General features: G+C 40.9%; 1 protein-coding gene across 1 annotated transcript; it reads left to right on the top strand.

Annotated features, from left to right (window-relative positions):
- Nucleotides 1-46: 46 nt before the first annotated feature.
- On the top strand, nucleotides 47-7,585 carry meaf6 (MYST/Esa1-associated factor 6). The gene is made up of 7 exons (XM_076301699.1): nucleotides 47-153; nucleotides 632-747; nucleotides 1,147-1,234; nucleotides 2,936-2,981; nucleotides 4,210-4,399; nucleotides 6,821-6,854; nucleotides 6,958-7,585. The coding sequence occupies exons 1-7, from the start codon at nucleotides 64-66 to the stop codon at nucleotides 6,970-6,972; spliced, it is 579 nt and encodes a 192-aa protein (XP_076157814.1). The 5' UTR covers nucleotides 47-63; the 3' UTR covers nucleotides 6,973-7,585.
- The last annotated feature ends 3,826 nt before the right edge of the window (nucleotides 7,586-11,411 follow it).

The raw sequence follows: 11,411 nt of genomic DNA on the forward strand, positions 1-11,411 counted from the left end.
AGATATCCCTCTCAGCTTCCCGGATGTCACTCGTTTGCGCGTTGTTTTTATGCGAAATCCATCATGGCGATGCATGCGAAAGCTACACCGCCACAAATTCCCGATACACGTCGGGAATTATCAGAGCTTGTGAAGAGAAAACAAGAACTAGCGGTAGGCCGATTTTAATAAGGCTGTTTAGATTCGATACCTAATAATGTCGTGTGCCTACGTGATTTGTAAGACTAGCTGAACGTATCGACTCTGTGTCAACGTAGTAAGCTAGTTAGCTTTTAGGCTAGCTCAAACAACTGAACAGAAGGCCCACTAGCAAGCTAACAACTCAACGTTTAAATATGGTTACACAGCGGCTAGGGCTAGCTAGCATTAGCAAAGATCAACTAGCAAACCTATCATACCAACCTTAATGAAGCTAACGTTAGCCATTTGAAGTTACGCGCGCCATCCATACAGTGACAACTGCCATGAAGACCTTGGCTGTGTGTTAACGATAGATTGTTACATTGTTATTAACTGGCTACCTTTTTTTATGACACAAGGCATTTACAGACAGCAGATATTAAATGAATCTACTTGTTGTTTTGCAACCCTGTGACAATATTTCAATGCATGATTAACGTTGTTTTGACAGGAAACTTTGGTAAACCTTGAGAGGCAGATATATGCGTTTGAGGGAAGCTACCTGGAGGACACTCAAATGTATGGGAACATTATCAGAGGCTGGGACCGCTACCTCACCAATCAAAAGTAAGAATTGTGGAATTGCATTTCTGTGCCATATTGTATCGCTTATTTATTGAATATAGTGATAATAACTCCCCATGATAAGAATTTAACCATATCGTCATATATCGCGGTATTGATGATAGTGTTGCATTATGATGTTTTAGCCTATGCATATGCAGAGTTATTTAATATCCATTGTAAAGGCTAGTTAATGAGTTTAGTTATAGGCTGTGATTTTTTTTTTTTTCATTTGCAGAAAATGGGCTGTATCATGATGTATGTTGTTATATTATCAGGACATGATATGATCTCTATATTGTCACGTGAAGTATTGATCATATCGCACAGCCCTAAATGTATATAATTTATTATCTATGGATTGTGTCCTCCTGCATTCATACACGCTATTTTATATTGTAGGAACTCAAATAGCAAGACTGACAGAAGAAATAGGAAGTTCAAGGAGGCCGAAAGGCTTTTCAGCAAGTCCTCTGTCACCTCTGTGGCTGTAAGTCCATTGCTTCATTTTATAAATATTGCAGAAAGGATGAATCAAGGTGTTTCATCCTGTCTTGATTTCTTAGTTCTGCTAAAGAGCTTTATCGCTATATTCTTTTAATGCCTGTGCAGTGGCTGGACACATTATGTTTTTGGGTTGTATACATCTGTCCGTCATGATCTCATGACCATAATATCCCAAGAACTCCTCAAGACACAGACTTCAAATTTAGTATGAATGTTTACTTGGACTTTGAGATGAACTGATTTGATTTTTGAGGTGAAAGGTCAAAGTTTAAGGTCACCGAGATCACATTTACAGTGGGGAAAATAAGTATTGAACACGTCAAAATTTTTTTCAGTAAGTATACTTCCAGTGAGGCTATTAGCATGACATTTTCACCAGACATTACGTTTGACTTAGGTAATCCACACATACAAAAAAATCCAAACATTAATGTCCATAAGTAGAGTTATGAGCAAAAAGTGGAATGGCACAGGGAAAAAGTATTGAACACGCTAAGAAAAAGCAGTGCACAAAGGCAAGGAATGGCCAGGAACGAGCTGGAATCTATACACAGTTAGAGAGTAATTATCCCTCATATCTGTGCAAATTAATATAAGATGGATTAGTACATATTAATGAGCTATAAAAAGGGTTTTCTAAACCAAGGTGTCACACAAGAAACATTTCATAATGGGTAAAAGCAAAGAGCTCTTCCAAGACCTTTGCAACATTATTGTTGCAAAACATATCAGTGGAACTGGTTACAGATGCATTTCAAAACTTAAGAATCATCCAGTAAGCAGTATCGGAGCCATTATCTTCAAGTGGAAGGAACATCACTGCATCATCAATCGGTCATGCACACGATCTCCTCACAAGATTTCTGACCAGGAAGTCAGAAGGATAGTCAGAAGTGTAGCCTAAGAGCCAAGGACCACTTGGAGAAAGCTCCAGAAAGACTTGGAGGCAGCAGGTTCAATTGTTACAGAGAAAATCATAGGTAATGCACTCCACCGCCATGGCCTCTATGCACGCTCACCCCGCTAGACCTTCCAGCAGGACAATGATCTAAAGCATTCAGCAAAGGAAACTCTCAATTGGTTTCAGAGAAAGGAAATCAAGGCCCTGACTTTAATCCAATTGAACAATTTTGGAAGTTACCTAATGATCAGGATTTACAAGTGGGACCCCTGGAATCTTCAATATTAAAAGACTATCTGTTTAAAAGAATGGGCCAAAATCACACCTGAATACTGCAACTGATTAGTTTAGTCATACAGGAAATGCGTTGAAGCTCTCATTACAAATAATGGCTTTTCCACAAAGTATTTAAGAAATTTCAGTAGGCGTGTTCAATACTTTTTACCTGTGGCATTCCACTTTTTTACTCATAACTCTACTTATGGACATTAATGTTTGGATTTTTTAATATGTGTGGATTATCTAAGTTAATTTTGACGTGTTCAATACTTATTTTCCCCGCTGTATGTCCCATTCTTGTGAACACGATATCTCAACAATGCCTTGAGAATGCTTTGTCTTTTCTTAAAATTTGGTATGAACGTTCACAGCAACTACGGAAATTCCTTTCACCTCTATACTCTATGTATTACTTACCTTGCCATACAAATGTATGTCAACTAGAAATTCATTCATATTTTTTTGTGTCTGGTTGTTGAAAACATTGAATTTCTGTCGTCTCAGGCTGTCTGTGCACTTGGGGGCATCCCAGATCATATGAATGAGAAACGTAAGTAATAATGTCTTTGACATCATTTTTTGTTGTTGTACAGTATGTTTACTAGGGCTGCAACAATTAATCAGTTAATTATAATAATTAGTTTGCAACTATTAAATTACTGGCCAATTATTTTGGTAAACTTTAATTTTTGTAAAAGGAAAAAAAAACTCTAAATTTGCTTATTGCAACTTCTGGAATATTCTCTGCTCTACTTCTCTCTGACAGTAAGCTAAATATTTGTCGCTTGGACATAATCATAAGTTTTGGGGAAAAACTGAGATTCGTCATCTTTCAATATATTATCAATTAAACAACAAAATGATTTATTTAGACATTATTATACGGCTCTTCACAATGCTAGTATAACACTCCATTGACTTGAATGGGATTTCCCAAAGTTCTAGCGGTAAGATATATTCATGTAATTACCGCTGCAAACATATAATTACCGCTGTCAATGGCAACGGGTTTTGTGCTTCTGATATGTCTTTCATATCACTACGCAAGGACTGGAACTTCATTCAAACGTGAAAGCAGACGGTTGATCAGCTGTGTTCTAAAGAATGTTTGATTCAAGTTCAGCAGCGTGTTGTTGCAAACTATTTGTTTCTCAGCAAATGCCACGATGAACGGTAACAAATAGGCTAGGTTATGTAGGCTGAGTGGTATCGTGGGGAGTTTATTATTTCGTTTTGGCAAGTAGCCGTATAATAAGCGGGATAATGTATAGAACGCCGGTCATTACTGTGAAAATAAGTCCCTTCAGGGCAGAACAAGAACCCCTCCGCTGTGCGTCGGGGTCCAGTTTGCCCTGTCGGGACTTATTTTTCCCTTACTTAATCAACAGATTAATCACTATGAAAAGAATCATCAGTTGCAGCCTTAGCACACCTGCATGAGGTGAGCAAGAAGTGACATCTGTACACAGCCTGAGTGTCATTGTGTAGAATGGCCTCTAGGGGGCTCCTTCTGCATAATGCATCAGACTGCCCAACTTTTAATAGACCTGACTACCTCTACGCTGTGTCCTGCACCTATTGCATGTAATGTAGTAAATCGTATTTTACTCAACATTAAACTTTCACAGAAATAACATATTGTTAACAGATATTTTATATATATTGATCCTATGGTAGTACTGATATGATAATGCAAACGGTGTATATGCTTATATACTGTGCAGTTGAATTTAAGAAAGGGTTGATCATTTAGACAAACTGTTCTATGGGATTCCCAGGTGAGCCAGGCAGCGGAACCGAAAGCGATACGTCCCCGGACCTCCAGAACCAGGAGAACGAGCCGAGTCAGGAGGACACAGAGGACGGCGACGGAACCGCCCAGGACCTCAAGCCCCAGAAGGCCGCCTCTTCCTCCTCTGGCGGTCACCATGGGAGCCACAAGAAGCGCAAGAACAAGAACAGACACAGGTACGTCTCTACGTTTATACAGGATGGACTGACATAATTCTGACAATACTGACATCATCGCCGCAGCAGAGAGATTTCAAAACCTAAATAGAGACGCCTCCATAGGATTTTGAAAGAGGATTGGCTTCATAACCACTAAGGCATGGACAAAAGCTGTGAAAGAACTACATAATGGCACAAGTAGAAAAACAAACAAAAACAAATAGCTTACATGTCCTATTTATAAGTTCTGCTGCATGTGCAACACTGGGAAGCATACGTAAACATCAAGTTGTTGGACAATAGAGAGACTATTGCGTAAATGAAAGTGTTCTAAGTCCACTGTTCCTGTACCACCCTGTCTCCCATGGTTACGCCTGTTCCCCTTACCTTCTCTTCTCATCTCCTGCAGTCTCCCACGAGTTGTTTCTGTGTCAGCTTTAACTAGACAGATGTTAAGATTGAACCAATGGCGTGAGTGCTATGAGAGCACTCAGACTGAAACTCGGTTGTAGTGAAAAGGAAAAAAAAAAACTCAACTCTTCCTCCGAGAAGGGGAAAAAAACACTAAATGGATGGATTGGAATGACATGTTCAAGTATTCTCAGATGCCAAGACAGGATTCTAAATAGCTGTAGGACACTTCATCTGGTCAACATCACACCTCAGTGTGTGTGTTATACATGCATAGCACACAGTTTGCAGTACATAACGCACGGTCAGTTTACAGTATCTGAATGTGTACACATCCTGGGCTCTAAGATGTGTCTGACAGTGTTGAGGGTAGGAAATAGTTACTGGCAAGACATAAATTCCGGTATAGGTTATACAAGCTGTTTAGTTCCTGTCATGCAACATTTAAGTATGAGGTAGTTGCACTGCATTAGCGGTTCTTAAAAGCAGGCCATACTTCCTCCACTTGTGGAAAAATATATGGAAAGAGTATATCAAGCTATTTCATATGATTAAACCACCTATAGTGCCTATCAATTACTTTTTCTCTGTCCTGTCACTTACAGGAATTGGTTAAAAGTGATCTTTAAATGAATAGTTCCATTAGGGACCTATACAGTGTCATCAGTATTTTTCTGCCTTCTGGAAAATTGGCTCATACTCTGTAGCTGGTGCTGCTGACATCATATTTTACCTACGGAACTACGGAAGGTCTGAGAGCGGTACATTCTAAAACATATCTTTTAAAGGGAAACTTTGGTATTTTTTAAACCTGGGGTTTATTTCCTTGATATGAGATATGATAGGAGAACAGAGCCCTGCTTAAAGTGTAATTCCGGAGTAATTTGAACCCAGGGTCTTTTTCACCATGACAACGAGTAGAACACCCCCTCGAGAGCTAGATTGCGTTAATCAAATGTACACTTACTAAGTTCTTGATGCTTCATTTTATGTGTAAGGACCCATTTCATACTACTGCAGAAGTGTGATGCTATTTTGAGCATTATTAGTGGTTAAAAAATGGTGGTTTGGATACGCTTGGCGCACTGCCCTTAGTACTTGCACTGTTAGCCTTTTAGGCTATAAACACTAAAGTCGGTCAAACTCAGCACTCCTTCGATCAACGTAATTTAGCTCTCGGGGGGGGGGTGCTCGACTTGTTGTCATAGGGCAATTCCACGTAAAACTGTCACGTCCATAACGCAAACTAAATACCATGGCATTGTGTTGCCGTTATGGATGTGACAGTTTTGCGCAGAATTGCCCCGTAGTGAAATAGTCCCTGGGTTCAAATTACCCTGGAATTACACTTTTAAAAATACGTTTGATGTTTCCATTTAAGATTAGTCAAAAGTGTTATTAGGGCACATTAGGGTAGGAAACACATGGGCACCCCTGTAGTGTGGTGTGGTGTTGGGTCTGGTGCGGTGCCATGTCAGGCTGAGATACTAACCTTTTCTGCTCTCTTCCTCTCTTATTGCTGCTCCCTTTACAGTCCCTCTGCCATGTTTGATTATGACTTTGAGTAAGTCCCAGTTTAACCTCCATGCTTCCTGTGATGTCACTTCCTCCCACTGTGCCCCTTGCTCTGTCCTTCCGATTGCCTCACTGTCACCTCAGATTTACGTTTGTCATTGCTAGTGACCAATCAACTGGTCTGTCCGACACTGTAGATCCATTCTCCGTTAAGCATGTTTGTAGGCGATGCAACCTGTTTTACTTTTTTAAATTATTATTTTTGTCTTGTATTGTTGTGTTAAAAACACGTGTTGATGCCACTTTTTAATTTTATTTAGATTAAATTTTTTTAAGGTTATGTTTCCTTTAATATGTCAATTCATCTTGGAATGCATAAGATGAAATTGATGGTGTTTGTGGATGATTTTTCTTGAGTTGGGTTCTTTCGTTATCTTTCTCCATCTCCTCTTCCCTCTCATTTTCAAACTGTACTTTTTCAAACCGATGTTTCCTGTGATGTTTCTTTCTCAGGTTTGACATGAAGATGAATAAGAAGCCCCGCGCGGTGAGTGACTTTTGAAGTTCAGCCCGGCACAGTGTGTCCCGAGTAGAGTTTACACGCTCTCATTGTCCAGACGCCCTCATTATGTAACCTGTTGCGTCCGCAGGACTACTCGGCCTGATGGTGGTCCTGACCGGCCACACAACAGAGCGCACAAGGAACGCTCAAGAGCTCTACACATGCAGCAGAAAGTTTAATGAATTAGTGATTCTTTATCTTTTTTTTTCCCTCCCCTTTTTGAAAAGAGTAAGGGGTTGGCCGTTCCCAGCAAACAGTGTGAAAAATCACTTGTGTTTGTATTACATAGAAGAAATGTCTTCTTTGGTTTGCTCACTCATGCCTTGTTATCCTTTGGTGATCAGAGCGAGGGGCATAGGACAGGCTTTGTGATGGGGAGGTCTCTGAAAAGCTTTGTACAGAGAGTATGTCAGGGGTGCATGTTCCAGTTGACTCAAGGCAGGGACACTAAGCATGCATTTTGTATTTTATGTCAGACCATTTGTTTGGTGTTTGTTTTGTATTGTTTCATAGTAATTTTCATTTTGTTTTCTACTGTTTTGATTTTTTTTTTTAAAAGAAAACAAAAACTTGTATACTTTTTTTTTCTTAACGTGTTCGATATTATTCATTGTGACTTAATTTTGTCATTGTGGATATTATTTTGTACCATGTTTGTTTTTGCATAAAAGTGTACAATTGTAAAAGTGTAATAAATTTCAGAACATCCCCAATCATATCATGCCCCTTTGTTGCTTGAGAGATACTCAAGGAAGGTGTCATACTTCAGTTTTAGATTAGATTAGATTAGATTCAACTTTATTGTCATTTTGCAGAGTACAAGTACAGAGACAGCAAAATGCAGTTTGTGTCTAACCAGAAGTGCAAAAAAGCAGAAAAGTGCAATGTGATATACAAAGTAGGTGGTGCATAGACATGACAAAAGATATAGTGCAGTGTAGACAGTAGTATACAGTTTGACTAATTAATCCTTCTCCTGCGACTCCTCTTTCAATGTAAATATGTGTAGTAGGCTCTTGATGCTAAGTGTATGCATGCTATGTGGTATGTTCCTCATGATCTTACATGGAGCCTACACCAGGCATGTAACTGAAGCGTTCCAGAAGTGATGGCGGCAAAAAATTAGACCAGTCTAGACTATTTTTATGCTATGTGAACGGAGTGCTTCAGTTGTGGACCCTCAACTCCCTGTAGCCTCCCTGTAAGTCAGGTGTATTTGGCTAAATAAGAGCCTCTGACAGGTTTTTTAAGGTCTGCAGAGCTGGGGATTCTTGAGAGCTTGATTGAGAACCGCGGCACTAATCCAGGGGCCTGGGAATTTTCATTAGTAAGATGGCAGCCGGTCTGTACAGGAACACGGAACAGTATGTCTGTTTTTTTTCTCAGGCAGTGGCCCTCTGAACGGATTGGAGGAATATTCTCTCTTTCTCTCTCACTCTTGCTTTCTCTGCTTCTCTGTTGCTTTTTCTCTCCCTCTCCACTCTTTCCCCCTGTTTTTTCCCTCTTTCCCCTCTCTTCTCCCCCTTCTCCCCTTTCCTTCTCCCCCCTCTCTGATGATGTGTCACCCCAGGCTCTGACCTTGTCAGAGTGGCCTTCGACATAAAGTGGCAGTTCCCATCAGATTCCCCCTCACCGCCACCACCATCACCACACTCATTACCCATCAGCCCCAGTGTTTGTGAAATACAGGGAAATCTGACCAACACCATTTTCAGTCAAGCCCCGCTGGTAGGATTGGAAAGCCACTGTTTGTACAGAAGATATGAAATTGTGCAAGCATTCCTGTGGTATGAGTTCTCACAGCAGAGGGACGTTTTCAAGGGAGAGGGGGAAAAAACAGGCCCGATGGTGAGTTTGATGGAACGTGTCCATGAGCTGCAGTGGTGAGAAGCTGCATGATACAGATGCTCTCTTCAATTCCAAGTGATATCTCAATCTTGCACGCCGAAACTGTCAAGACACTGACAATTTAATAATATACACATATGCAGTATATAGAGAGAGCGAGCCATGAAGAACGTGTGTTAAGGCGCTTGACAGTGCCCAAGGCTATATTTCCCATAGAGCAAGCACATCGTGCACATACTAAAAGTGTAAAATGGAGTCAGTGAGTTTGTGAAGACAAATACTGTTGAAGTCTGGCTAGTTGAAGTCATGGATTGTGTCTGAGAGGAACTGAACCGGTGTTGATCTGAGTCAGATTAGCACAGGAGTCAGCAGCCACTCTGGGAAGACCTCCACTGGGTGATTCCGTGTGATGAAGCTGAGTCTGTGACTTATTTCCAATGGGCCTCATCCTCAGTGGAGACAGTTTCACCACAGCAGATAAAGTATCTGCTAATGCAAGCTATGAGGTCAAAGGGTTGTTTCCAGTTGTTAAGAGCTGACACACTGATTAATGATATGATATTTTGATATGTATAATTGATATGTTGCTGAGTGGATCATAAACGGCCCCAGCAATGAAGAAATGTGATTGATAATGACTGACTGACTATTATTTTGTTACATGCTTCAAATGTAAAGCACTTTGAGCTGCATTCTGTGTATGAAAGGTGCTATACAAATAAAGCTTATTATTATTATTATTATTATAATGTATAGGCCTGTGTTCTGAATGTGGTCTACCAAAGCATCCACACACAACATGGTCATCCTTTTCTTTCACTTGGTTGTCTTAGGTGTTTTTTATATACATACCCCAAGTCAATGCCCTGTTGCTCTAGCATTAGTTTACAGAGATATATTTGAAATTAATTTGTGAATTTGTTTATGAAATGCATGTGCTCCGAGTGTCAGGGTAAGATTTGCGAGCTTAGAGACAAATGTGTATTGGAAAGTCATCAGCAGGCTTAAGGGTGAGGATCCCCCTCTGTCATAGACAACCATCTGGTTGAGCCAGAACTCATGACTTTCTGGAATCACCCGTCTCATCCTCGGTCTCTGGCTCTGTGACGAGGCACGTATTACAAAAGTGACACCAGTTTATTAGCTGCTTTGGCAGGCGCAGGGGCTTTAGTGCATAACTCTCCCTCTCCTTCTGCCATTTTAATGCGTAAACACACAAAGCTTTCCCCTCCACATCAATTTGGTGCACCAGTAACTCAGTATCAATTTTAAGCCAATCACTCAAGTTTGCATGACCAGCTGGCCCTAACAGAGGGCAGTTGAGTTCAGCCAATGTTGCCCTTATCTTGTGTAGTTACAGGACACAGCTATGAACAGATTGATCATAAGACTTATGTTTAACCTGCTGACTGCACCTTAGATAGATGGATACTTTATTTGTCCCTGTGGGGACATTGGTTTGTAGCACAATCACAAAACACTTCAGTATATCACAGAGTCGCACTCGCAAGGCATTTCATCACACACCCACACAGTCACCAATAGACACATGCATATTTATTCACATACCCATACACTCACCTCGTGCCCTGCACAAGAGTAATCTGGCCAGGCCTGCTGCATATTCTGCTTATCATTATTATTAAATGCAATGACTTGAAAACTAAATGAAAATGTGGACCTGTGTTTGGAGACTGGAGAGCAGAAAATGACCCCGTTATCTGGCATTAACTTCATAAAACCCCCAGCAGATCAAGACTGGGGCGATGAAAAGGCAATGGCATTCTTGCACAGCATGTTTGTTTACTGTTGCTGTATGTTTGTACAGTATTGTTGTCCTTTTATCCTGTGTACTTGACTGCAAAACACATTTCCCTTTGAGATGACAAAGTAACTGAACTGAACGGGGCTTGGGCCACATCTATCCCAGATGACAGGTGCAGAAGAGATAGGATGCAGTCAAGGCAGGATGATGCATGGGGCACATTAAGACTCCCTGCTCACCCTAACTCACCCCTTTGGTCTCGACTTCCACCCTTGTCAAAACAAAGTCATGGATCTTCCCTGGCCTGTCTGTGCCTGTGTCAAGCAGCTTACGATTTGGCCGAGAGAAGCACCAGTTAGAGCAGAAGGAATTTCGCACTCAGATTTATGGCTTTGTTACAGGTAAAAGCTAAGTGGCAACCTGCTTTTATTCTAGTGTGCACTTGAACTGGCTGTTCCCAGGGCCAAAATACCTTTTAAGCAAAAGCATGCAATTATTTGCACCTTTTTCAAAGAATTGTTTTTATAGGCAACTATTTTTGGTAAAATCTTATGGAGCACATGGATTCTATGTGGAATGACGCACAGCTTTAAGGGAACACACAGAATGTGACCATGCACATGCACAACCTTCAGGGAGTGCACACAATCTATGGGAAAATGAGCGACTTTAAGAATCTATATGGAATGATGTAACTCAGTGGGAGGCTCAGGTCAGCCACTGCAATGCACAATGGGCCAGTTGTTGTTTTTCAATGTCACCTTTATTGCCCTGCCATGTGACGAGGAGGGTGTGTGTGTGTGTGTGTGTGTGTGTGTGTGTGTGTGTGTGTGTGTGTGTGTGTGTGTGTGTGTGTGTGTGTGTGTGTGTGTGTGTGTGTGTGTGTGTGTGTGTGTGTGTGTCTGTGTGTGTGTGTGTGTGGTCACATT

Source organism: Alosa pseudoharengus, unplaced genomic scaffold, assembly GCF_046254945.1.
Source record: "Alosa pseudoharengus isolate Yale_2024_CS ecotype anadromous, Long Island Sound unplaced genomic scaffold, YU_APseudo_1.1 YU_APseudo_1.1_scf_23, whole genome shotgun sequence".
In the NCBI taxonomy this organism is placed as follows: Eukaryota; Metazoa; Chordata; class Actinopteri; order Clupeiformes; family Clupeidae; genus Alosa; species Alosa pseudoharengus.